This window comes from Syngnathus typhle, linkage group LG17 (genome assembly GCF_033458585.1).
Source record: "Syngnathus typhle isolate RoL2023-S1 ecotype Sweden linkage group LG17, RoL_Styp_1.0, whole genome shotgun sequence".
Lineage (NCBI taxonomy): Eukaryota > Metazoa > Chordata > Actinopteri > Syngnathiformes > Syngnathidae > Syngnathus > Syngnathus typhle.
In genome coordinates, this window is record NC_083754.1 from 8,736,904 (window position 1) to 8,763,524 (window position 26,621).

At 44.2% G+C, this 26,621-nt stretch overlaps 4 protein-coding genes across 5 annotated transcripts; 2 read left to right on the forward strand and 2 right to left on the reverse strand.

The window, feature by feature from the left end:
* The first annotated feature begins 136 nt into the window (after nt 1–136).
* mrps7 (mitochondrial ribosomal protein S7) lies at nt 137–1,908 on the forward strand. 2 transcript variants are annotated; one of them, XM_061303959.1, is made up of 5 exons: nt 137–245; nt 638–829; nt 1,042–1,105; nt 1,197–1,364; nt 1,431–1,908. In XM_061303959.1, the coding sequence occupies exons 1-5, from the start codon at nt 202–204 to the stop codon at nt 1,650–1,652; spliced, it is 690 nt and encodes a 229-aa protein (XP_061159943.1). In that variant the 5' UTR covers nt 137–201; the 3' UTR covers nt 1,653–1,908. The 2 variants fall into 2 exon arrangements, with proteins under 2 accessions (XP_061159943.1, XP_061159942.1); XM_061303958.1 differs by lacking the exon at nt 137–245 and adding an exon at nt 272–410.
* On the reverse strand, nt 1,906–4,376 carry mif4gdb (MIF4G domain containing b). Its single transcript, XM_061303960.1, has 7 exons — nt 4,183–4,376; nt 3,846–3,903; nt 3,627–3,707; nt 3,456–3,565; nt 3,078–3,233; nt 2,790–2,882; nt 1,906–2,548 (listed from the first exon to the last, which is right to left on the reverse strand). Exons 3-7 carry the CDS (start codon nt 3,703–3,705, stop codon nt 2,321–2,323), a joined length of 666 nt encoding a protein of 221 aa, XP_061159944.1. The 5' UTR covers nt 3,706–3,707; nt 3,846–3,903; nt 4,183–4,376; the 3' UTR covers nt 1,906–2,320.
* A 274-nt stretch (nt 4,377–4,650) lies between these two features.
* slc25a19 (solute carrier family 25 member 19) lies at nt 4,651–8,346 on the forward strand. The gene is made up of 7 exons (XM_061303938.1): nt 4,651–4,770; nt 5,206–5,357; nt 5,424–5,579; nt 5,878–6,048; nt 6,120–6,300; nt 6,433–6,563; nt 7,629–8,346. Exons 2-7 carry the CDS (start codon nt 5,226–5,228, stop codon nt 7,842–7,844), a joined length of 987 nt encoding a protein of 328 aa, XP_061159922.1. The 5' UTR covers nt 4,651–4,770; nt 5,206–5,225; the 3' UTR covers nt 7,845–8,346.
* Nucleotides 8,347–8,557: 211 nt separating this feature from the next.
* On the reverse strand, nt 8,558–25,776 carry pitpnc1a (phosphatidylinositol transfer protein cytoplasmic 1a). The gene is made up of 9 exons (XM_061303939.1): nt 25,357–25,776; nt 15,687–15,835; nt 15,117–15,205; nt 14,159–14,166; nt 12,820–12,891; nt 11,391–11,486; nt 10,535–10,690; nt 10,306–10,369; nt 8,558–10,237 (listed from the first exon to the last, which is right to left on the reverse strand). Exons 1-9 carry the CDS (start codon nt 25,402–25,404, stop codon nt 9,924–9,926), a joined length of 996 nt encoding a protein of 331 aa, XP_061159923.1. The 5' UTR covers nt 25,405–25,776; the 3' UTR covers nt 8,558–9,923.
* Between the last annotated feature and the right edge of the window lie 845 nt (nt 25,777–26,621).

Sequence of the window (26,621 nt, forward strand, 5' to 3'; positions counted from 1 at the left end):
CTGAATATAATACAATGTAGGAACAAAAAATGGCATATAGTAAAACATAAATTCAACGACAGTACAATTTGATTTGTATTGTTATTTGTATTTCAAACAACATAATAAAATAAACATACACTATTTGTATTTGTAGAAGGCATCATTACGGGCTACTAAACTGTGTGTCTGGGTCCTAATAGACGAACTGACATTTTCAACATGGCCACTTCCATTACTGGGTTTTTAAAACCTTGGACACCCAGGTAATGTTGCGTTGCAAATCTGTAATGTTACTCTAGCATTAAATTTAATGGAATTTTACTCTATTGAATTTTTTTCAAGGAAAGTTAAATAGACAGTCGAGAAATTTTGCTGCCATGTTTCATGATGATCAGTACAGCCCGACTGGACTTTATGCATGTACATACGTAGGTTTGCATATCTGTTTGAATATCATCACTAGATATTAATTTCAATAATATCTTGTTTTGTTGGTTCAGTGAGGTTTGTGTTGATAGCTTCATCCCCTTCCATCATTGCATGTAGGAATGTACAGCATTGTTATACTGATTATAGTGCCAACAGTATTCTTCTAAATGAAATGTGTTACAAATTAGCATGACGGCCTGATATGCTGAATGTTTTGTGTTTGCAGGGTGTTGGCGATGCGATGGAGCAGATACAATCCATACTACCTGGAGCCAGAGGTAAGGAAGGAGGCCTATGACAAACCAGAGACAGAACTCACCGAAGCGGAGAAGGAAGAGCAGGCACTGAAGACTCTCAGGCCCATCAAGGCAGCTGCAAACAGCGTCACCAGCTCTGTTTATCATGATCCTGTCATCAGGTACCTCTCATACGTCTTTAATGAGCCAAAATGGTAAAAGTTTTACTCACCCTGTGTTTAAGTAGAAATACAGATAATGTTTTTGGTTGAGTTGGTGGAGAGTAAAAGTTTAGAGCTGTCACAAAAGTAAACACTGAAGTACAGAAACCTGGAAATTTGATTGAAAACGCTTGCACGTGGAGTTGCTGATCATTTTATTCTGGGTTTTCCAGTAAGTTCATCAACATGATGATGAAGGATGGAAACAAAGTTTTGGCAAGGGAGATCATGACAGAGGTACAAACACACTTGTATGCCCTCACATCTTCAGAGAGTGAATTAAAGAGTGTGATATCGTCAGTTCAAAATGTGTGTGCTCCTTTCTCAGACATTGGAACAAATTAAAAGGAAACAGGTGGAGAAGTACCACAAAGCTCCAGAGGAAAAGAGAGAAGAGATTGAGTGCAACCCTTATGCCATCTTCCATCAAGCGTTAGACAACTGTAAGCCTGTTGTTGGTCTTTCCAACATCCAGAAAGGTGGAAAATATTACCAGGTCAGTTTTGATTTCATAAAATGTAATAGAACAAATGAAATTTCAAAACACCCTTTCGTCACTCAGGTGCCAGTTCCGCTAACTGAGAACAGGCGACGCTTCCTTGCCATGAAATGGATGATCACAGAGTGTAGGGAGAACAAGCACCGGCGCACACACATGTACGAAAAACTCTCCCAGGAGCTGATGGCGGCCTCTGTGAAGGAAGGAAATGTCTTCAAGAAGAAGATTGAAATGCATAAGATGGCCGAAGCCAACAGAGCATACGCGCATTACCGTTGGTGGTAGAAGTGCACTGGACTGGGGGGGGGGGGGGGGTGTCTTCTTGACATTGAATGGTGTCATGTAAATAATGGACTGGAGGGCTGAAGAATTTGGAGCGACAGGGATGGCTCAAGACATCAGAATTGTGATGTCGGAATTCATTTCACTCGTGTTTGTGTGAGTAGTGGAGGAGCTTCTTTTACAGGTATAACAATACATAAATTACATTTTATACAATATACAAATTAGTTGATGCGGCTGAATAAAAGGGCACAAGTCAGGCTGTATTTTTATTTCAATCTAAAATGTATTGGAACAAATACAAAATAGCATTCACAAACCAGTCTGCCAAAATAAAACCACAACGTTCACACACCTTGTAAACCTTGCATGCGGAACTGCAATGCAAATCTTTAGAAAGAAAATATTTCTCAAAACTTCACCCGATATTCTCACATCAGAAAAAGTGTCAAACCAGTATATCTTATCAGGAATACCACAACTTTAACCTTGAAATGTTTTCTCATGGAAAGGAATGCTTTGAAAATATATAAAACTACAATGAATAAATACAAGAATAACTAATGTGACTGAACCGCAGGAACTGAACTCCGAGGCTCTATTGCACAGTCTTGATATCCATCATGAAAATTGCTGCTGCACTCCATCCCCAATGTCCCTCTGTGCCACCTTCAGTCTGCAATTTCGCTGTAGTAGTATCTGTGCGCCGTGCCACTGAGCACCCAGCCCCCCGCCCTAAATTCCAGGATCTCCAGCAACAGCAAGCGGGCCATGGAGGCGAGGCCCTCCTGGAGCAGGAAGCCGTCGCGCAGCAGGTAGAAAAGTTCATCCATGCGCTGGCTGTTGGCCTTTTCCAGCTGCTCCCCGATGCGATGGAGCTGCAGAACAAGACAGTCCACCTGAGGGAGGATGCACCAAAGCTGGAGGTGAGTACAGTGCTACAAATAATTCTCCTGGTTTGTCTTTGTGATGCCACAAGAAGGCTGAAAAGCAACTAAAACAGGATTGTAACGTGAATACATCTAGCCCATACGCGATTGTGAAGCAATGGAACATAAATGACGTTTCAGTAGAAACAAAAACCACATTCAGGAGAGAACTCATCAAAAAAAAAAAAAAAAAGAGTGCGCTCTTTCTCACCTCTTCCTCATTCATCAAAGCGTCGGGTTGCGCCAGCCTCGTCAGACAGTCGTAAACGGGGTTGACCAGTGGCACCATGGGCATGTTGTTCACCTGGCGGACATCGCAAAAGTTATAACCAAACCGAATCATTTTAAACATGCATGTGATTGGTTGATTCCGAAAACAGTCACATCCCATACGAGGGTGTGCACACATCTGCAACTACATAATTTCAGTTATCTGAGGTGTTCTCATTCAATGCAATGAACAGTGAAAATCAAATGGTGTCGGTGGTTGCACACTCACTTTGAGGTAGTCGTAGATGTTGCAGATGAAGGTGACGAAGCAGATCCACTCCTGCAGGGAACGAGCTCGGATCCCCTCGCGTTCCCTGAACTCCTGCTGGAGCCTGTTCAGTAAGTTCCTCCTGAACACGCTGCCGTTGTTCTGCTTGGCCTCCGCCTGTGCCGCACAGTAGATTTTCACAACATAATCTTGTGAAAACCTTTCACCGATTTTACCATAAAACTTCATTTTTAACAATAATGGCCTCTGCTTTTGCACTTAAAGTCTTACTCCTGGTATAAATTCAAATATAAATACTTGCTGCAATTGCGTAAATAAACACACCCCTGGCCACTTATGAGGAAATGCACTCCATTACATGTAGGGCATTGCAAGCACCTGTGCAATTGTGTAGCAGATACGTCCTGCCTCCTTGCTGAACACTTGGTCCTTCAGCGACTGATCCACGATGATGTTGGACACCTTCTCCAGATTCACTGACCCTGGATCTGGAAGATGATATTTGAGTACACTGACACGCTTTGGGGATTATTCATATGGTGAACGCACCTTTCAAGGCTGTTTTGAGCAACATTTGCGTTTCTAGGTCAAACGATTGGATTCTGTAGTCCTCAGGAGAGTTTTCCATCGCTGCAGAGAACACCAACGAACGCAATGACAAACATTATTTCGAAATACATAGCGTATTGGGATTTTTGTTTTAAATTTCACAATATAAATCACTTGAAATGAGCAGTCCATAAAACAACTTAAAATTTTAACTCCCACCTAAACTATTTAGCAGCGACAACAATAGCTCCAAAATCCTGTGGTGTCATCAAGTTGGCTGCAGATTAAAGAGAGCAAGGATTAACATGAGCAAACTCGGGTCACATTCAAGTCGCAGTGCGATAAATGAGCAAGTTACTAACAACGTCCCCAAACACTTTGTTATTCATGATATCAGTTACGAGCAGTTGAGTAGAAAATGTTTTGTTGTGGTTGTTTTTAAATCGAACGTGATGCTATCAAGCTAGCTCGTAATCAACAAGTAGGAGTTAAGTTTTCCGTAAGAAGAGTTTAATGTCGATTTACAAAAACATCTGGTTTAGATTTTATCACTTACGTTTGCAAAATCTTACGCGAAATGGAAAGTAAAATGAAGATTTTTCGCGTCTTCACTCGCACAGGTATGGCGTACTGGATGCATTCAAAGATGAAATATCATTACAAGATAAGTCTTGTATCCACGCGCATAGGTAAATTTAGTATTTCAAAGATACAATATTAGCACAAGATAGTTTACCAAAGCTGGGTCGTTGCAAATAGACAAACTCTCGGTTGCCGCCTTGCGGTGAGAGCCCCCTGCCTTCAAATTATTTAAAATTCGAGATATATTTTGTACGTACCACATATTAATTGTTAAAAAAATATATATATATTCTACTAGAGTGTTGAATTGTACCTTACTAAGCACATTTATAATGAATAGTCCAAGAAGTGGTTTAATCATTTAATGTAGTGGTCCACGCCATCAATGGGTGGCGGTATTGTATTTTTATATTTTTCAACCGCGTTGGCTCATTACCTGGAAGTAGTAACAGTAATGGCGGAAGCCGCAGTCGTTTAACTTGCTCACGTTAGATTTTCCAAGACTTCGTGGAGGATATAGGGCACATTTTTTTCATCAAGGCCAACAAAGTTATCCAAGCAGGTTATTGATTCCACTGGTTATTATGACCTTTGTATTCTTCTTCACGAAATGTCGTTGTTTGCTTAGCTTTTTACTGAGTCCTATAACATGCCCTCTACTGGGTTTGTTTACATGCTTCTCACATTACTCCTCTTGAGATTCTTTAAGTGGTTTCACCCTTTTGTCTTAATTTATCTCTCCGTTTTATGAATACAAAAGAGAAGTTGAATCTTCAAGTTTTCCATTTTCCTCTCGCGTTTAAGTGTGTTTGGAAAATGGAAGGAATCGACTGCTGCTTGATTTTAGATGAATTACCAAGCGCAAATTCACGCCTCTATATTCTAAAATTGTCGTTATTTTCTGGAAGACCAAAATCAATTTATCCACATCTGTCATTGTTGATGACAACGGCAGCACAAAAGTCACAATGAAATCTGTTTTTGTCTGTTTGAAAAGGTAGCAGAGCCCTAAGTGACATGGTGGGCTATGACCCTGCGGCGCAGGGGTCACTGCTCGGTGCCTGGGAGGCCGCTCTGGCGGGGTCGGCCGCTGGCATGGTCACCCGAGCCCTCATCAGCCCTTTGGATGTCATTAAAATTCGATTTCAGGTAGCGTGACAAAGCTGGTGGACACGAGTATTGCGTTCTTGATATTAGTATCTCTTTGCATTCCAGCTTCAGATTGAGAGTCTTTCCTCTCGAAGAGCAGGAGGGAAGTACTGGGGATTGTTTCAGGCGGCACGTTGCATTCGCAGAGAAGAGGGCCTTCCTGCTTTTTGGAAGGGGCACGTCCCCGCACAGCTGCTCTCCATCTGCTATGGAGCAGTGCAGGTGCTGTACAATCGACCCTCCGACTATCGGCGTCGAATACTTTCAAGAGCCACTTGTTATTGGTGAAACTGATCGAGAGAGACCATACAATGACCCTCCCAGACACTTTAAAGACAACAAAAATGACATTTAAAGCAAAATAGAGTTCAAAACTGTGATTCAAGTATTTTAGTAGCTGACAAACAAACTGTGTATACTGTAAAAACCCATAAGAAAACAGCAGTGGTGCGATGAAGTTAATGAAGGCCTCTGTGTGTGTAAAAGCTGATATATAAAATATGTAGGATTTCTGTTGCAGTTTGCCACTTTTGAGTTTCTGACCAAGGCGGTCCACGACATGACGCCATTCAACAGCCAGATGTCCGGGGTGCATTTCTTTTGCGGAGGCTTGGCCGCTTGCTCGGCCACGGTGGCGTGTCAGCCTCTGGACACGCTCAGGACACGCTTTGCCGCGCAGGGCGAGCCCAAGGTGGGAAGAGGCCACTCAAACCAGGCCAACCGAAGTGATACTTTGGCCTGAATTGTTTTGTGCGTTTGCAGTTGTACAGGAACCTGGCGGACGGCGTGCGCACAATGTGGCGCTCTGGGGGCGCGCTGACGTTCTACCGTGGCCTCTCACCAATGCTCATTGGCGTGTTTCCCTATGCCGGCCTGCAGTTCTTCTTCTACAACGTCTTCAAAAGGCTGCTGGCCCCGCCACCTTCTGCTGGCAAATCCGGAGGTCGGTGCACTTAGGTCACTTTGTTATGCTTTTAATATCAGTTATTGTGTTTTTTGGGGTTTTTTGTTTTGTTTTGGTTTTCTCTTGATTATTCACGTGTTTGTGTATGATTTTTTTTCGTGTGCGTTGAAGAAAATCTCAGGACTCTGCTGTGTGGCAGTGGAGCTGGAATGATTAGCAAAACGGTCACCTATCCGTTAGACCTGTTGAAGAAGAGACTACAAGTTGCAGGCTTTGAGGAGGCTAGAGTTCACTTTGGACAGGTCAGCTGAGCCTTCACTTAGCATACAACAATACTCTGGCAAATATTCGATCATTACTCTATTTCTGTCATGTATACCGTATTTTCCGCACTATTAGGCGCACCTAAAAACTTAGATTTTACTAAAAAAAACACAGTGCGCCTTATATATGGATCAATTGATGAATTGGTTGATCCATACTGGTTGTACACAGTGCTCTGCCAAAATGTTTCAGTACTTTTTAGTACGACTCGTAAATTACAAGGTCGCATCGCTTCCCAACATTACGGCAACTGTAGTCACGGGGCGTCACCGAATAGCTGTTGTACCCGCGAGGCTATTTCATTTCAAAATAGGCTGCTCCGTTAATGTTTCGAGTAAATTTACGGATTGATATGGAAGGGAAACATAGGTAAGCAGTACCAATGTGTTAGATCGAACTTTAGTCAGTTCCGATCATTTTATAGATCGTTTGAGAAACGCGATTGTTTACACTTTGCTGAGGCTCATGGGAGATTGCGAGCTGAGGCTCATGGGAATTTGCGGATGGCTAATGCTATAACGATAGCTGCTATACGCACCAGGCTATTTCATGTCAAAATAGGCTGCTCCGTTAATGTTTCGAGTAAATCTACGGATCGATATGGAAGGGAAACATAGGTAAGTAGTACCAATGCGTAAGATCGAACTTTAGTCAGTTCCGATCATTTTATAGGAGATCGTTTGAGAAACGCGATTGTTTACAGAGGGCTCGTTGGTTATTGGCTAGTGGATGCATACCGCAACCCTAGTCAACCTCAGTTTGTTGCAGTATAGTTTCTATTTTATGCGCCTTATAATCCGGTGCGCCTTATATATGGACAAAGTTATAAAATGGGCCATTCATTGAAGGTGCGCCTTATAATCCGGTGCGCCTAATAGTGCGGAAAATACGGTAATAATCCAAAGTGTCATTTTGTCTCCTATTAAAAAAAAGTAATTTGGTTGGCTGGAACGCATTGTCGGTTCCATTCAGTTCAGGGGAGATATGGATAATTTGAGATTGAGTCAAAGCACACAAGTGACACCCCCCCCCTCTCAAAATAGGTGCGCCGCTACCGAGGTTTAGCAGACTGCGTGGCGCAGATTGCCAAAGAGGAGGGCGTGCCAGGCTTCTTCAAAGGCCTCTCTCCCAGCTTGCTCAAGGCGGCCCTGTCTACCGGCTTCACCTTCTTCTGCTACGAATTGTTCCTCAAGGTGCTCCGAGACCTCAAAGTGCCGGCAAATAACGGCCACCTCGACAGTCGTGCAGCGGCAAGATAGCCATAGCGGGAAGGGAATCACGGCCACTTGCCGTTGACTTGGCACAATGTACAGTACGCTACTTTTGTACACTGAAAACATTTATTTATGAAATTATTCTATTATCATGTCTCCAAAAGAACACTCTTGAGTTTTATTTTTTTCTAAATATGAAACCCAGCTTTGCACATTTTTTACCATTTTGTTACACCTTCGTTCATGTGTTGTTGTCTTTTTGGCTTTGTGTTTACTCCCGAGTGAGCTTTGGACGCTCTCGACGGCAGCATTGAATTTAACCTGGCGGCCATCTCTTGGCGTGCTCACACTGACCGTACAGGTATTTGTTGCTTTTTTCTCAACACGGGTTCAAAGAAAGGCAGAGAAGCAGATAATGTCCTCTGTTTCCAAAAGTTGATTTCTTATATGCAGAATGGATCAAACTTGAAGTCAAGGGACCTCTGTCCTGTTATATGCTGTGTACTGTACTCAAATGCAAAATAAAAAAGCTACATTGTTCTATTTAGCATGTAAAAAGGCCCAGTTTCTCAAAAAAATATTTTGCACAGGAGGGAAGCGAGTCATGAGCAAATCACCCACTTGCAATTTACAACTAAAATTCTATAATCTATTCAGTGAACTAGTCTTCATTTATTCCAAATACTGATTTATCGTTTTTGTTGTATTAGCGCATCAAAAATGTATGAATGGATAACAAGTCATTCATTTGAATGCAACACAATTTTATTTCTTTGACTTGACACAATAGAACAGAACGAGTCGATAGTGATTAAAGTAGTAAAAGTACACCGAAAAGTTAGCATCACATCACGTGGGGAAAAACATCTGACAATTTGCCCAAATTTGAAAGTCATGCAAGCGAAGCACACTGCGGCTTAACGTTATGAACACGTGCACTAAACAGACAGCTCATGCACAACAGTCGGTTAGCGTGACGGCACCGGGTTTTCTTGTTTAGACTGCGATGCCCTCGCGTGGCGGAAAGGCGAACCGCGCTCAGCCGTGCGCTTTTCAGCTGTTGATTGAATGTCAGCAGTCCATTAAAATGCAGTGAGCACTCCCGTACACAATCTGCTGGTGACCACAGCTCACGGTCAGATGCTCACACTGACTCGCTGATGTCATGCGTGACATCAGACGGCCCCACCTCTTAAAGGCACGTGCATGGACACAGAGGCTACAATATGTACAGTATTTTTTGAATGAATTTTAGACCAGCAGTTATTTGTGTGTGTGTGTGTGTTATATTTACAATGTGTTTAAAATGTTCAAGTGTGCGGAAGTAGTACCATTATTGTGTTTTTTGTAGTTTTTTTTAATTTATCACAGAGTTTGTGAGGTCTGTCCGGCAGATATCCCTGGCAATAAAAGTAGTGCTTTGCTGCCGTCTTGTGGTACCTGGTTGCTGACGCTACGCTAATGTGAGTTGCAAAGTTTCATTTAGACAAAGGTAGTGCTTGATTTGAAACAAATATGTTCAAGTGAGCTTCATTTCTACAAGTGTGGCGCTCTGCTTGGTGTTGGAAAACTACGTTGAGCTGAGATGAGAGGCTTGAATAAAGTAGTGCTTTGCCGGCATCTGGTAACATCTTGGTGCAGAGAAACTTTGCTAGCTAACTATAGTGATTTGAAAGGTTCTGTAGAGTTTTTCAGGAGGTTTTGCACACTTCTGTCCGGTTCCGACTTCTTTGCGAATAGCGTTCTTGGTATTTACAACTATTTTTTTACCCTCCAAAGTCAAGTGACACAGACGACACCATCAGCAAAACAAGTCTCCACCATAGTATATGCATCATGTGACTCCATCACAACATACGTGAGCATCCACACCCTGAGCTTGTCTCTGTGAGCCTTTTTATCTGTAATTTAATTTTGTGTGTGTGTGTGTGAGGAATGTATGCTACACTTAACAGGGCCAAGCGTGCCGAGCGTTGCTTTCTGGCTTTTGTGCCTCTGTCTCGGGAACCTCTGGGTTGTGCCGTCAGGTTCTGCGGCGGGTGCGGGAGCTAAGACCGCCGTCACGCCGAAACACGCCTTTGGCCCGCCGAGGGGCTCTGGCGGGGACCGCTGGGCGGCGGCTCTTCATTCAGGTTGCGGGCCCGAGTTCCAAGAGAAGAAGCTGGGAAGTTTGAAGAGGGAATCGCGCCGGCTGTGCGGGTCGGGCAGCGTCAGGGTCTCTGGAGCCGACTTCTTGCGGGGGCGGTCCTTGGGCACAGCAAGAAACTCAGGTGCCTCGGTGGACAGAGGCGTGGATGGGGCGCTGTTGGGCCCACCGCGGGCACTGGACGGCAGCGGCGTCTCGCTGATGGCGATGGCCGGCGGGAAGGTGCCCAGCTTCAGGTTCGTGGCTTCCTGCGTGGCGCGCTCGTACTCGCGCACCTCCTCCATGCTCATGTCTGCCGGCAGGGACACGTAACAATTGGTCACCTTGTGTCATTTCTCGAGTGAAAGCTTTGCCACTCACCGATCCACTCGTCCACCCAGGCAAAGGCCTGCTTGTGTCCCAACAGCAGAACATCTCGTATGACCTGAGCACAAACAAGACAGTTAGGCGGCCCTTCCTATGACTCATTACACTTTCAAAGTACTTGACATCCAAAACATTTCGAGAGGTACGATAATTCATGAGTCCAATATCTGGAAGCTTTTGTGGGTAGAGTATTTTCTTTTCTTGAAAATGTTGTCAGGCCGACCTTATGTACAAATTGCTCCACACGTGTCTGCAGGCCCCACACTTCAAATTTGACGCTGACCAGCTTGTAGGAGCACATGATGGGCTCCTGCGTGTCCATCCAGCCATTCTGCAGGAGGCCACGCTCCGTCTTCTTGGACTTGAAATAGCGCAAATCCTACGTGAGACGCGGACAAAAAAAAAGTACACGTCCATTCATTCGTCATTAAATAGCAACATTCTCTAAAATGCCACAAGATGGCGCCAAAGCCCTGGTTCGTATTATAGTACCTCTGGAAAGCAGGAGCACCTGTGCGTGTAAAAAGCCAACATGCTCGACGGGCGGGCCCTCGTTACGAAGTTGACGTGCACTAATGAGCGTTTCTTCTGGACTGATTATGTTGTTGCGCTCATTTGTCTCGGGCTCTGCTCCGTCCCCACGGGGAACGCCAGCTGTGGCATGTAGCGCATGCCAGGCCTGCCGCGGATGCTAAGTAGCCAAAGTTTAAGTATTGGCTACGTTGGTTAAAGCTGCCCTGTCCCCTGAAAAACCTGGCAGTTTTGAGTTCGCCAATCTTGAGAAGTCTGATAGTTGCTTAACCACTCCCAGGGGTTGTAAAGATAGAGCACAGCGTCAAATACTCACTAAATTCAAGAAAATTGTTGGCTTGACAAATCTTGTGTCACTGATAGAAAAGTTGTGCTTTGGCGTCATCTTGTGGGCGCTTCAAACAAGCACAAACAGTAAATAACGCAACTTTTCCTCGTCACCTTTCCCCCATATTTTTACTTAAATTACCTCATTTCCCCCAAGACCTCACAGTTCACTCTTTTTTATTTTGGACAGAACGTTCGGTGACAAAAGGTAGCATGATCACCTCTGAATCCTTGTAGTGGCGTTCCGGAACCTCATCATAGGCGATGTCCAGGAAACACACCTCCATTTCTTCATCTCGGGGCTCGCTGCAAAATATCTGCATAGGAAGGCACAACTCCAACAAGTTCTTAATTGATCATGACGTAAGCAATCAGACGGCAGAGAAAGAAGCCGGGACCGTGGAATCCTCAATCATTTGCTCATTGCAGCTCAGAGGAGCTGTCGTAAAGGCGACTTTTTGAGTTTCTTGGGCGGTTATTAAATCCCGGTCAATAATGCGAGTGAAAAAACAAGAATTGAAAAGTGCTCGACTTGTCTAAGTTGTTGTTTGAGCGTGCACGGCTACATTCTGCACAGCTGCACTCACGCGGCGCCAGCCAGGTTGACAGCGTCGGCCTATCGACCGGTTAAGTTGTTTGCCTCTCGTGTTTTAAATGAACGTACATTTTAAACAAATGCAACAACCAACTTTTGTTTTTTCCACCAATACTCCGTTCAGAAAGATGCCATGCGAGGCCAAGGCCAAGAAGCCAACGTTGAAGACAGACGGAGCAGCCAATATAGTGCGGTAAGTAAGATTTCTTTTTCTCTCACTTTTGACAGAGTGGTTTCACACAGGGCTTGTTAAATTACATTGTCACGTGAAACCGTTTGAATTCAGATTGGCAAACTTGAGAATTGGGCTGAGGTGGTCAAACTAAAACCCTCGCTCACGCTCAAGTGAACTGTAGACCGATTGGTGAGACTGCAATGCTCAGTGTTGCCCACTGGGTGGTGCTGTTGCCTCTTTTTACAACTTGGGCTCAGAATTGCGTAATAATGTGCCTTTTAAAATAAAACTTGACACAAAGAAAGCATCTTATACTTCATATTCGAGTGAAAAGTGACTTAAGTACTCACATACTCATTACTTAAATTGAAGTGCAGATATTTGCTAGACTCCAGAACACGTAGAAATATTTTACTTAAAAAATGTACTGCGAATGAAGTATTTGTACTTAGTTACTTACCAAGACTATGAAAAACGAATATATATACATTTTTTGCCGGGTTCGTAAATGATTCAAACACAATGGTGTACTTGTCAGATCCTGACAGAAATGAAAGGTTGGCACATGCGAGAGCTGCCACTCATCTTCACTTTTCCAATTCCCATTTATGATTAAATTAGTGTTTTTCCGTCCTGCCGTTCACATCATGGTCCATTTCACGTTCACCTTCAAACACTCAACCAGCTCAAGTTGGCACTCCAAATTCAAGCCGTTCTGCCAGGCCATCACTGCCTGCTCTCGCTAATGCACTTCGCACCGAATAAAGTCCTCACTAAGCTGCTTTTACGGAATAAGATAGCAGCCAATATGAGAGGAGAAAAGGCACAATGGTGGAACAATGAGCAAGATCACCCAAGCGTTGCACAGCTTTCTACTCACGTTATCGTTGCTCCCCTTGTTGTCCTCGTATTTGCTCTCTATGTGGATGGAGAACTTGGGCAGGAAGGAGCACTAGCCACACACAAACAATTAAAATTTGAACACCACCAAGTCACACCTAAAAAAAACCCAAGTAGCTCTTCAAGTAAGGCCATCACGACCTACATTCAAATGCATAAGGCAGGGGTGTCAAACTCATTTTTTTCGCGGGCCGCATTGTAGTCATAGCTTCTTTCGGAGGGCCAGTATGACTGTCAACCCAAACAAACGAATGAGCACCTCATATTATATACAGTAAAAGCTACAAAACAAACTGACAAATAACTCGTTTTCATATCAGACGAGTAAAAACTGGTCAAATATTTAAAAAGAAAGATATTAAAAGTGAAGACAATTTGCAATTCTAGTAATGACACACAAATTTGATCCACAATTTGTCTTCGCGGGCCACATAAAATGATGTGGCGGGCCGTATCTGGCCCCCGGGCCTTGAGTTTGACACATGTGGCATAAGGTATAGTTGGCCTAAGTACTCATCAAAAACGTGACAAAGAGCAAATTTGCACGTATTCCTCGCTTTTTCATAAACCCGTCCAATGGAAAACAAATAATTGCACGACAACTTGTATTTGATGATACAGACTCAAGCATTCTTCACATCAACCCAAGCCACTCAAGCTTTAATGAGCAGCCCCAAAACACTTGAACAATCCATCAGGAGCCCTCGGCGGAGACGGCAGATCTCTGCCAACACCAACTTTAATTACAACATTTAGTTGTTGTTTTTTGTTTTTGCATTGAGTCTTTGTGGCAAAGTGTAAACAGTGAGCGTATGTCTCCACTTCCGCCGTTCACGAGTCTCCTGGGTATAATTCCCATGAATTTTGGTGTAAACCAATCAGTGAAAAGCTCAACTTGTGATTTTTTTTTTCTCCCTATTGATATGTTTGGACCGCCTTCAGTGGGCCATCTGAAGTCATTAGCGCTTCATCTCAACTCCAATCAATTAACAAGTTCGCCGAGAGGGGCTGACGCCTGGAATGTCTTGACTGTGAAATGCACTTCATTGGTGCTGAGTACAGATTTGGGCCCCCGAAAACATGAAAAATGGGTTTATTTCTACTCCCAAGGTTTTTGCACTTGGTGTTGAGTTGGCTCTTCAGCCATCTTTAATTCAGATGCATTGAGAAATGCGACGTCTGCACGTCATGTGCCGTCATCGGAATCTGTGTACTTGTTGACTTGCCACCACTGTTGCTGTTTGATGTCATGCACTAGAACCGTCATTAAAAGCAACACGGACATTTCCATGTGTGCAGTTATGTTTGAAAGTACTCACTGTGTACTCTGATCAAATTCCCAGCGGTGGTCGTCGGTGTAATGGACAGAATGTGCGAAGTGGAGGGTCAGGCAGGAGGAAGAGAACAAAGGAATAAATAAAATCATCGTGAATGATAGAGAAAAACAGCATTTAGTCAAAATTATGTGTTTTTTTTTTCATGTATAATGCGCAAAATTTAACTTATTTATTGTCCTAAAATCTGGGGTGCGGATTATATATGGGTACAAATTTTTTTTTTTTTTTTTTTTTTTTTTTTTTTTTTTTTATCCGGATATGATAGAGAGGCCGCCATTACAGATACGCTTTCTTCTCTGCTGTTCACTTCAAACACGCTCCATACGAACACAATGCTCTCGTATCAGACGCTTGCTCGATCACCTGCTCGTTTGCTGTCACAATGTACCCTACACAAATCCGAAACATTTCTTCGCTATCGGGTTTGCTAGCGCATGCGCAGTGATACTGACCGGCAGAATAACATCCGGTTGTTCCCAAAGATGATCTTTTTTCTGAAATAATTTTACGTTTATGGACTTAAGTAGGAGTCAAAATTTAGGTGCGTATTATACATGGGTACAGGCTTTTTTCCAGCATCAACATGCCATTTTTAGGGTGCGTATTATACATGGGGGCGCATTATACATGGAAAAAAACGGTAATTAAAAAAAAAAAAACGTGGATTTGGTGTGCGGCGCGCACGGAAGCAATTTTATGGCAGCCGCACGCGAGGCCACACTCGCATCCGCGTGTGGTTAATCAAAGATCACCTTTTACGGTGTGCCAAGTCAACTGTTTTTTGCAGGCTGACATTTCAATCCTTGAAGCATACAAGACTACTTTGATAGGATTTGGGATTGGACAGATTGCACCTTTTTATTCATACGATGCAGGGCCGAAAAAGACACGAGTGCAATTTTTTTTCTTTTTGTTTTGATGGCAAATCACTGGAGCTTACCGGTGATGGTGTACGGGTAGTAGTTCCAAGCCTTCTCTGTCACGTAGAAAATCTTGGGCACCACCGCTCGGGCCCAGCTCGGCAGCTTGCTGCAAGACACAAAACGTCAACGGGGAAGCAAACATTTCAGCAGGTGTCCATTTTATTTTTCTGTTTGGACAAAATGAATCTTGGCTGCACTGCTTCTAGTAAGTTGTATGTTTTTGGGCCTCCATGTGTTGCCATGCCAACCGACTCTGCCCTGAGCCTTCAGAATCCCTTTTGCTGGCCCAACAACTTCCACTACATTAGCAAAAGGACGTTCTTTCTTTGACTAATCAGCTTTCAAATTTGCATTCACAGAGGCAAAGCGCCTTCCCTCGATGACGTACGCTGACTGTCCTCTGATTGGTTGCCTGTTCAACGAGGAAAGGACCGCAGCGTGTTGTTTGTGGGTTAACAATACACCTGGCACTTTATAGTCACGAGGATAGCACAAGTGGAAGCGAATATGAAGGTAAGTGTTCGATTGTGCGATCGTCGGCAAATACACACAACAAACAAAATCAATAGGAGAGGAAGGGGCCTCACTTGTTGAGGTAGATGCGTTTCTCGGTGAACTGGCCCGAGCCATGCTCGGGGTTCTCGAAGGGCTCATTCTGCACCACCTCCACCCCCTCGCCGCGTTCGCTCTGTTCGTGGCTGTGCTTACTGATCATGTACAGCTGCCCGATGCGGTACTGAAAGACAGGATAATCACAATTACGCAATGAAGGTGTTCCTTGTGATATGAGCGAATTACGTCTGATTCAAACTCAAACGAAGCAGTTTTGTCCGAAAGCAAAAAGTTCTTGTCCAATACAGTGTCAGCTTAGTAGTCAGGCTTAGACTGGAGTCGGATGGGCCGGCTAGTCCCGCGTGAGAATCTGGATGTGAGCTGTGGTCTACAGCTGTTCCTTGAGAGGATTCTCATTTTTGTGTTTGAAGTTTTGTCCCGGTCATTCAACTCGTGAAAGTGGATGAGCAAATGTGCCCCCCAAAATGTTGTATGTCGAGGTATGACAGTAATTTTAGAGCAGTCGTGAAGCAACAGTGGTGGAACCATTTGAACCTGCTGCCACCGGGGCCAACGCAGCGGAGCAAAGCAAAGCCGTGCAGATTAGCAGCTGTCTGCAGCGTGATGACAAAGCGGCCAATCCCGAATTAGGACCAGACGACTCAATTGTAAGCTTGATTTGGACGAGCCCTCTCGCCTTTCATTCATCACTCAACCGACCCACTTGGCCCCATGACAGATTCGTACGGGAACTCTCGGCAGGTCGGAACTCCGAGGCAGGCAACAACTATTTTCCATATATTTGGCGCGAGCGTTGCGGCGAGAGGGAGAATTCGGATTTGTCGTACGCCTATTTCCAGGTCTGAGAAATCGATACGCTGCTTGCGTTGACTTCTGACACTCAGCGGGAATGCGCAGGGGCTCATATGCAGGCACATTTCGAGCGCCAACGGAGAAATTGCTTTGTTAAGCTCATGGAAAAAAGACTTAGGGTAAAGTACGGGACCCCCTCCCTGCGAGGAGGGTGGCTGCGAAGTTAGCTCGATACTGCACAACGACAACAAGCCGGGAACGTGTTATTGCGTGATGGAAAATCAATCCGGCCAAGGAGCCCTGGGGCGCAAGTTTGTATGTCACAATGCCGTCGCAATTTTCCGTCTGACTGTCAGGGGAAGAAAGGGAAGCGGGAATTTGGAAGGGGCTTTGTTTCTCACCGAGCAGCTGTTGGTGCGCCGCATCATTTTTTACTGGGGATGACATAGAAAGCGTGATTTAAAAAAAAGAAGCTTGTTTGCTGTCACTCTAGTACATGTTAGCATTAGCATAGGCGCAATGGCAAGACAAGCAGTGGAAAGCACCCATGTAGGTGACAACATGAAGAAACATTTTCAGATCGTTTTCCCTTTGGTTTAATTTGTTGTACAGAATTAATGTGCACATTTGTTATCTGAGCTCCTTCCTCTCTCTGCATAATTGGATGAAGAAGTTGCTGTGTTTGGAGCACACTCAACATGTTGTTATCATCACTCTCACCTTCTCTGGGAAGATACAAGAAGCCCTTGACAGGATTTCAATATGACGCAAACGAGTCAAGATGTTGCTCTGACACACTAAAGCAAAATACACTCACGTCACTTCGGTTCTCTTGTCGCGAGACGTATTATCTTTGTACATAGTGCTTGATGTATGTAGATGGGGCGTTTGCGCCGTTGTGAGAGGAAATGCAGCCAAGTTTTTAGTGTCACAACACCAAGCAGACCGTTACGCTTGGCTAAATCTTTCTTGTGCGCGCGCCAACGATCGATAGGCCTCACCTCGCAGGAACGGCGAGTGAAAATGCAGATGAGGTCCGAAAACAACCCAATGTGATAATTGACAATGTGATAATTAAAATGATTGGCCTGTGTGATGGTCGCTATGGTAACGGTCAAATGTGGCACTCCGTGGGAAGCCATGTATTTTTCAATTCAAACGCAAGGCGAGCCGTCGTGGGAACATCAAACGGATCGGCTGGCATGTTGCGGCGCCGCTGCCGTGGCAAAACGCACTCAAAGACGACGGCAAGACAAAGACGCCGAGCCTATTTATGGGATCAGAGCCTCGTCTTTTCTGCCACTGAGGCGGGCTGAGGCGGGCTGAGGAGATGGGGACGACGTGCTGGTCATTGTGCAGCAGCCAAGAAGTGCGTTAGTGTCAGCGCACACACACTTCCTGTACAAAGGCAGTCGTGGGCACCGTGCTAAATTGGAATTAAAATTCAGCGTAATTGCAGGTTTGATCGGGTCGTACTCTTCGAGAAGTGAAAGATGCGTGACGTTATGTGCAAATTGTAGAGGTGGCCCGTACAAAATAGTTGGTTATACCCCTTTGGAACATGTTGCAGGTAGGCGAGTTTAATCATCTGTAACTTCGTCAGATATCAAATGGCTGCTCTTGAATTACCGCTTGACTCAGCACCAAAAAAAAACCAGACCAACGCACGTCGCTTTTGTTGTGTGTAACGAAAGCAGCTAGCATCACAAAGAACTGCAAACATGAAAACAGTCCTCGCTTAAATAATGTTCCCTATCAGCCATCATACAGAGGCGAGTCGGTTCACTCTGTAATAAACGACATTGTGCTCCAGGCGGCTTGAGAGATTCGAGGTTCCAACGGGGCGCCGCTGCCATAAATAAACGTGTAAACAGGAGGATGCGTGCCAAAATAAAAAAAAAAATCCGAGCTGGGCTCATAACAGGAAGCAAGTCAAGTGTGCAACCTTGTGAGTGACACGAAAGATATTCTGGGCTTCATTGAAGAAAATCTTTGGAGAGAAGCTTTGAAATATAACAGCAAGAGCGTTAAGAGAGCACAGTCGAGGCCAAAAGCGCAAATTGGTTAACCAGTTTGTTGTTGCGCAGTCCCAAACACATGAAAGTGGACTTGTGACCTTTCTGTTTGTTATTGACAAAAATGAACGTTTTCCACATGGTCCCCTCCCTGAGGGAAACAAAATTTGCTTGGCAGGCCAGGCCAAATAAAGCACCACATTAGCCTGCTAGCATCAAGCACAACAAGAACATGCCCTTGGGTATTTGCGGACCCTCGTAAGACTCGGTGAGGCAGCTTCATTCCACGTCACTCCGAAGCACGGGACCTTCTCTCCCCAAGGAGATTCCGTGTATCTCCTTTGCTGGATCAGCACAAGCCCAAATGTCGCTGCTGTCGAGAGCCAGCGCACGGCCAACTGAGTTTGTACCATTCAGCAAAAAAGCAGAGCTCCCTGGAATAGTTTGATCCTATCGTATTGGGCCGCATCCGCATTGGAGAGGGAGGGGGACGTCGGGAGGGGGCGGTGGTGCTCTGGCAGCAAGGAGACAAACTGCCTTTTCTCTTTTTCGCTCAAGCACTCGATTAGAAGCTCAATCCAAGAGGAACGAAGCTGTCAAAACATACGCAAGGCCGTTTTAGTCGTGCGCAAATAGGAAACTCTGACTCGTGGATGATCACTTGAAATAAAACGCTTCTCAAAAGCATCTCAACAAAGTCATGCTGGTGGCAAAGCAGAAGATGATTGATGGAAAGAAAATTATTTTCAGAGAAGAGAGATTCACACCATGTATTCACAATCATATATTTGTGATCTTCTGCCAAGAATAACTCATATTAGTGCTGTATTGATGAGCTGAGAGGAGTTGAGATGTCTCAATGATATCCAGTTGATTTTTTTTTTTATTCTATTTATTGAGGTTCTATTTTTTTATGGGGTACAATACGATGTAGTCTTATTTTTTTTTGCCCCACAAAGTACGTAGATCTTTGTACTCTTCGTCCTTCCTCTCGCGTTTTCACCCTGCATCTCTGCAGTGTCTGAGGTCACTCAACCGCCCATTGCATAACGTCAAAATCACTCACTACGGATCCTCACATCCCCTTTTTTTTTTTTTTTTAATTCCCCGCCTCACGGCACACTGGGTGGCTCGCTTGAAAGGCGGAACTGGAGGGGGGTGAGGTTGAGAAGATCAGAAGGACTGTGAGAAGCGTAGCAAAAGGTAAAGCGCTGCGGAGGGAACAGGCAGATTGGGAAGCTATTACATAAGGTGATTTGACTTTCTTCGTCTCTTCCAGTATGGCAAAAGACACATCTTCAGTCTTCCTTACCTGCCTTGGCTCATTTCTTTACGAATGGTGGAGGGGCAGAATTGCGCAACCCTTCAAAATGGGAAGAACGATTTTCCTTGCTCACATCCACACTTCCCACCAATTTTTCACAATCTTTTTTTTTGTCTTCCAGTAGCACGCTGAGAAAGATGGCACATACTTTGTTAGTACGAAGACGTGTCGGCTGATTTTTACATTTGCGGGAACTGTAAGCGAGGGTGAGACTTCATATTTCTGTTGTGCGTCTCATTTCTCATTTTCACTTCCTGCGGCCACCAAGCAGGTGACTCCCTTCGTCTTCGTGAGGCTCATTGAGCGTCTTGATAAACAAGACTCGCAGCCGGTTACATAAGCCTCTGTCCCACTCGAGGCTGTTTTGCTTAAAGTTGAATTTCAACCCACTTGCTCGAGGGAGTCTATCTCATTGATTATGCATTTGGAGCGCACGGCCAACATCTCGTGTCTCCTGCTCGGACGAAAAGCAATGAGGCAAAGCCGAAAGATGCAGAAGAACAGAGGGAAGAAGGCGCTAACGCAAGGGTGCTAGCTAGCTTTCATATCAGTCGGAGGCGTGTGAGGACTCGTAAAAGCCACACAAATGGTATTACACAACATCTTATAGATCAGTCTGGCGGTGGCCATGGAAACAACTTTCACACGTACACAAGTCCAGCAGTACCATTCACAAGATTTGACAAATTGAAATGAAGACGACGAGAATCCATCTGTGCCTTTGAACAGACTTAGTCAGTCAAGCGGTCAAAGTGTTTGCATTTTACTTTCAGAGACGCATGAAAAATTGATGCAAGCACCCGCTCGAGCCGGTGTCGAGTGTGACGTGACGGACAGCGATTGGAAGAGCCAAAGGCAACTTGGCAGATTTTCTCACACATTATTAATATCATATCACAAACACAATTTCAATCACTTAAGGTGATGCATTCATTTGCGAGTAGTAATCTAGCCAAGTAGTCTGTCTCAATAACCAGAGTGCAAAACCTTTGTTCATTGTCAATCCAAGTTGTAGTTCAGTCTCACTAATTAGCTATTGTGAATATTTTCAGCTGATGAAAATAGATCTGACATACATTTACAAGCACAGCAATGTTGTCAGCAACATTACCCAAGTCAAGGTTACATACGTCTATGCATTCACGTACTGCTCTTCTTTTAAATCTTCATTTAAATGTGTAAGGCAGGCTAACAGGAGCGACACTCACACAGGGGTCATTGACCTTCCGTTTTGCATACAAGGTGTGCGGCACACGCAAGAACACTTCATCTTCAAGGAGGTATTTTCATCAGTTGTGGGATGTTACCATAGCAACCTGGACACTGCAGTAGACAGTGAAATGTGCTGTACATTGATTCTGCGGCCACGCCGCAAACAGTCATTATATTTATTTCGGCTGTAGCAAGCCGAGGGTTCTAGAAATTTTTATTTTTAATTTAACGCTGGGGCCCAAAATAGTCCGTCCTTGCTGGTGCGTCATCGGCACATCGAAGGGGCTTCATTACAATTTTAATGGCAGAGTTTCACCGGCGCACGCGCCGTCTCGTGCTTTGATTTTCTAAAGGTAACATTTAGATGGGTGCTTTGATCCACAACAAATTAAAAGCATCGCCAGGATGGCATCATAGTCAAATATTCTAAATACTTTTCCACAGTAGGAAGATTGAAAAAAAGAATTAGATCAACATTATTTCTTTCTGACAAAACTTTGGAACAAATCCAAAATGGCTTCTTTGTAATTCATAATTTAAAGCGGAAAAGTATTGTTCATGTTTAGTGCATGAAACTATTTGCTTGACTTGCTTATTACTGTTGCCAGCCATTTGATACCGTTCTTGATTTGTATTCACATCGGCGGCACAAAAGCCGATTAGTGCAGTTGCGGGCGACAAAAATAAGACTCATCCAAAGAGATGAGACGTGATGACGGCCACTCGGGAACACGTTTATGAGCGTGTTGACTCGTGCCTAGTCAGAGCGAGCGCACAATGCGTCCTGATACATTGTGTTGGGCGCTCGCTGCGACGCGGCCAGCTGCTCCCCTCCCACGCCCCCCACCAGCTGTCCCGCAAGTCTGGCCGCCCCGCTTCTATTCTCAGCGGCGTCTTGTTTAGGCGGCGCAAAGTGCGGCTTGACGTGACAATGGATCACCGAGAGTTTCCTGTCGCGTGTTGTCGCTTTGACTTCCTGTAGCTGACTGCCGCGCCACCTGCGTCTCCTTCGTCGTGTCTTGTGATGTCAAAGTCACCCGAGCGAGATTTGAGTCAGGCGGGTCGGTTAAAAAAATTCATTGTTAGGGACAGCAACCGTGCCGGGCAGGTTTTTGGGGTATTGAAGTGCCTTTAAAAAGTAGTTTTGCTTAACGGCTAGCTGCTAGCCACCCGATGCTAAATCTAGTGACAGGGTTAACCCTACACCGAAGCAATGCGTCAAATTGCTTGTTTCCTCAGGCGTGGATGTGATGAGATGATGGAGGTGAGCTTTAGCGAATCATGACATGCTGTTGCACAGCCTCCAAAGGAATCTCGTCTTTATTCCTTGCTTTTGCGCTGCTCGGACAGAAAAGATGGGGAAATGAGAGCAAAATAACAAAACACTGCAACATTGATAGCAAATGTTACACAAAGGGAAATGCAATTTGTGGGCGGGGCAGCAGATGGCAGATTTCAAGTGAATCCTGAGCTCTTGAAATCTTTGAGATCACAGCAGGAAGGATTTATTCGGTTTCGAGTGTGCGTGTGCAGCGTTGTCTTCACGGCTGCATGGGCGCAAATTCAATGAGTGAATTGCCCCCCCACCCCCACCCCCCATTGCCCCCTTTTCCTGCATGCCTGCACAACTAAGGTGAAAATATCTGCTGTGAACGTTGCAACATTGGGAAGCTGATAAAAAGCAGGGCAGAGCAATAACAAGTAGTGGCAACTTTCGAGGCCTGAAGGCTCAGGACCTTCATTTGTGATTAGCAGCCCCGTGACTTTATTGATTCATGATTTTAATTCAAGAGCGACAAACATTGTGCTCAGACAGATTGTCACAACTCAATTTACGTTTATTAAAACCATTCTTTCAAGTAAACGGCGGCAGGGAATGTTCATTTCCCTCAGACTGCCGTTCTCATTTCTTCCGTGACTCGCTGACGAAAAACTGAGCTTATTCTGCGTCCTCGTTAAAACGCTTTGCATGTGTCACAGTGATCGGGCTGCTTTTGATTCAGTCACCTGAGCAGAAATGTCCCGACTTTAACTTTAGTCAGCTCCGTGATATTAATAGAAGCCGCTTTGACCCTTTATGTTGCTGTTGTAGCGCCGACATGTCTGCCCCGCTACCGAACTTGAGCACTCGCGCTCTGTCGCTAAGAAGCGGTACCTTGAGATAAACTAAAGCCATTCATCTGCAAACTTCCTTTTTGCTCCCGTTGTGCTTCCGATAACAAAGCATGATGCTGACCTCAGCATCTTTTGCTCTTAACTCACAGCTCCTTTCCTCACGTGGTAGCTTACCATGCCAGTGATAGAAAACTCTCAACAAATGCTCTTTGACGAGCGGCTGTTTAGAAATGCTCCTCTACCAAAACGCAGGCAAATTTTGCTGACTAAGTCAGCCACCATCGTACATGTGTCGACTCCCCAATGCCTCATCCTCTGACATCTGGCCTATCAACATTAAAACCATCTGGTTTGTGTGTGTGTGTGCGCGTCTGTGCGTGTGTGCGTGTGTGTGCGCGAGAGAGCAAAGTCACGAGCTACGTGACCTCCTGTAAGAACAATAAGGGAGCAGAAGTCACATTAGTCAGGCTGTAGAGCCAAAAGACAGTGGGAGACGGTAATGCAACCTTTTGGGTCGCGGCCCAGACACAGAGCATCTACATTTGTGCACACGCGAGCGAAAAACAAAACTGATCTAACACGACAAGATAATGTCACCTGCTGTTGCACAACATTGCAAAATGAATATTATCATCACGGCCACAAAAATAAACAGCAAATACAATTTAAAGTCAGAAAAAAAACTTCAAATTAGCAGCCAGTGCCAAGGCATATCAATGGTCTTTGTACCATTTTATTTTGACAATAAACTGCCATTTGAACAGGGTGTGTAGAGTTTTTATATCCACTGTACATTTACAAGTCAAATGCTAGCATTTGTTCAAGGGAAATTATATTCTCAACGTATTTTCTTCATATAGAAGCATTTCTCTCTGTTAGATTTCTTCCAATATGTGAATGTGAATTCAATTTTTTTTCCCCGTCCATTTTATTTCACTCTCTGTGTTGCCATCAAAACTGTAAATGAAAAACTGTCTTCTTTAATCTTGGCTGCCTTCAGCTGCTCCGAGCACAGCTGTTATCTATCTGGCCGTTCTTGCTTCAAGTTGAGCTGTGATAAAGTAGCACGCCGTTAATTACAAATCTACAGCCGGACTCCGAGAAACCACTTAAAGCTTTAAAATGTAGCCATCAAGCAAGATTAGGATCAATAGACTTCAGGGAGAGGCCAGGAAGTATGGATGAGTTCAATTTCAAACTGCACCCAATGTAAAGATAATGAAGCAAAGTAAACAAGCTCGCTAACGGCGCACTTTCAAGCTATTCCGCGAGCCGCTATGGCAACACGCTTATTTATAGACGCAATGATTCCATAAGGTGGAAGGTTAGCTTGCGCCATAAACTGTTCAAACCTTTGGCCAGCGCTGCGCTCGTCAAGCCTTTTGGGCTGGTGGCCCGATGAACCAAGTTGGGGCGGTTCTGCTAAAACTGGCACTGGACCACATTTTAAACAATACTTGGGGAAATTCACAATGATAAATCACGTCACAACATATTTGTTTAGGAAATTTCTACTGGTGGTCTGGTCACATGGCGGCCATGTTTATGTCCTGGTAGAAGAAACCATAAGCTGACTTTTAGGTGACAGTGAAATTTGTCATCATTGTCATCATGGTGATTGTTAGGGAATAGGGAACAACTGATTGATTCCCAAAGCAGCCATCGTTCTTCCATTCGACACTTGCTAACCACGACATTGAAGATTTTTAGATTGTTCAGTAAAAAAAGGCTTTAGATCCGAAGTAAAACCAGTGCAACCCAGCTGAGGAAAAGTCACGTAAGCACGGTGCAGTCAGCCCAGATGCATTTCAAGCTAATATCAAACCGAACGTAACACATAACACATAATGGAAAAACCCGGCATCGACAGTTGCGGTGTTCTCAACCTTTAGGTGATGCATATTTGAGCTGAAATACGATTCATATATTCTTTATCCTATGGGATACTTTATAATACTGCCCCCTGATGGCCAAGACTGGGAACATAACAAGAAGCAGCACGATGAAATGAAGCAGTAAATCACTATACACAAACTGTTTAATTCTTCATATTGGAGTTTAATTGTGTCATTACAGTACGTTTCTATGAATTAAATAAAATCAGCCTTTTGAATGCTATTTTTCTCATGGGAAAAAAAAACCATGTCATTTTTTGTTGTTTGGTAATGCTCTTTATATGAATAGAATGAAATGGTTTGTGGCTAATTCCAAATAAATGTGCCTTACCTCCTCCACGGTGAGGGGCATGCAGATGCGGTACTCCTTCATCAACATAGTCTTGACAACCCCAAATGCTCTTTTTCTCGTTTAAAAGCACACTTGCGTGTCACGCGTGGAGCTTCCAGGTAGTATTTGCGTTCAAATCATTAATCGAGAGACATGACAGTCGTTTTCTTGCCCTCCTCCAAAGATGCTGCAAAGTTCACAGATGCCACCTTGATTATTTAATCACTTTTGTGGTTCTCTCGCTTGGGATCCGCCGGAGTGGAAGTGGCAAGTTTCAAAGTGAACCCAGTAAGCAGCGAAGAAGAAGCGAGCAATCGCAGAAGCCAACGGCGACTCGCAAGAACTCCGCTAGTCCGTTGGGTCGGCGCAGCTCCGTGCAGTCAAAGAACACGGTGGTCTGAATTGAAGCGACGCAGTCAAGTTGGAGTTAGTGAGGAGGCGGAACAGGAAGTAGGAAAGTGGGCATTTCCAAATAAAAACCTCGTAGCGCTTTTAAACGCTAGCTAAGACATTTTAACTCGTTTTAGAGTAGCGGTTTCCTTCCAATGGCGGTTTAAGCCTCACACGTCTACATTTGTGGCTATATCTTATTGGAGGGTGTATGTGACGGTCAACGAGGTTTCATTTTGGAATTGGAGACAGGAAAATTGGATAGTGTTTATTTTTCACCAAACAGTAGCGCAGATAAGGGTTTATGATCTCAGTGATTTAAAAGTCACAAAAATGATTCTGAATTGAAAACACAACGACTTAAACAAATGCAATACATTCTGAGGAGGATTAAATCACATCACACGCTACTTGAACCTTAATCCTTAAAAAAGAAAGAAAGAATGTTACATAATTTTGTTTTCTTCGGTACTTTTCTTCAAAACACGCATTGCTAATAATGATTAAATGAATGTACATGACAGCAATGATTCTTCTCAACAGGTGTGACATCGTTTGTGTGAAACGTAACTAATGGGAGCTGACCTTGGTCCTGAAATGTAGCCATAATTACCAATTAGATTTACATTTATAAAAAAAAAAAAAAGGAAAGACGTCATGTATTTTCAAATAAATTGCTGGTATGTACTGTGTGTTAACCATTAAATTAAGACTCATCTGAAATGACAGAACGCACTAACCTTCAAGGGTTCACATCAATCTAAATATTAATCAAATTCCACATGTTCCTTCGCTCTTACACTAAAGGTCGAAAATCTCATTTGTACTAAATGGAAGGTTGGACGCCTGGGTTAGTTTTCCATAATACCCCAACA

Bases quoted from the DNA above. Each gene is read 5' to 3' on its own strand.
- mrps7 (XM_061303959.1), top strand. From the start codon at position 202: ATGGCCACTTCCATTACTGGGTTTTTAAAACCTTGGACACCCAG. The intron at 1,106-1,196 runs GTACAAACACAC...CTCCTTTCTCAG, and splicing joins CAAGGGAGATCATGACAGAG to ACATTGGAACAAATTAAAAG. The intron at 1,365-1,430 runs GTCAGTTTTGAT...TTCGTCACTCAG, and splicing joins AAGGTGGAAAATATTACCAG to GTGCCAGTTCCGCTAACTGA.
- mif4gdb (XM_061303960.1), bottom strand. From the start codon at position 3,705: ATGGAAAACTCTCCTGAGGACTACAGAATCCAATCGTTTGACCTAGAA. The intron at 3,234-3,455 runs GTGCTTGCAATG...TGTGCGGCACAG, and splicing joins TCTGCTACACAATTGCACAG to GCGGAGGCCAAGCAGAACAA. The intron at 2,883-3,077 runs GTGAGTGTGCAA...GATGTCCGCCAG, and splicing joins ACATCTACGACTACCTCAAA to GTGAACAACATGCCCATGGT.
- slc25a19 (XM_061303938.1), top strand. From the start codon at position 5,226: ATGGTGGGCTATGACCCTGCGGCGCAGGGGTCACTGCTCGGTGCCTGG. The intron at 5,580-5,877 runs GTGCTGTACAAT...TTTCTGTTGCAG, and splicing joins TCTGCTATGGAGCAGTGCAG to TTTGCCACTTTTGAGTTTCT. The intron at 6,564-7,628 runs GTCAGCTGAGCC...CTCTCAAAATAG, and splicing joins CTAGAGTTCACTTTGGACAG to GTGCGCCGCTACCGAGGTTT.
- pitpnc1a (XM_061303939.1), bottom strand. From the start codon at position 25,404: ATGTTGATGAAGGAGTACCGCATCTGCATGCCCCTCACCGTGGAGGAG. The intron at 15,836-25,356 runs GTAAGGCACATT...CCTGTCTTTCAG, and splicing joins TGCCCCTCACCGTGGAGGAG to TACCGCATCGGGCAGCTGTA. The intron at 15,206-15,686 runs GTGAGGCCCCTT...TGTGTCTTGCAG, and splicing joins AAACGCATCTACCTCAACAA to CAAGCTGCCGAGCTGGGCCC.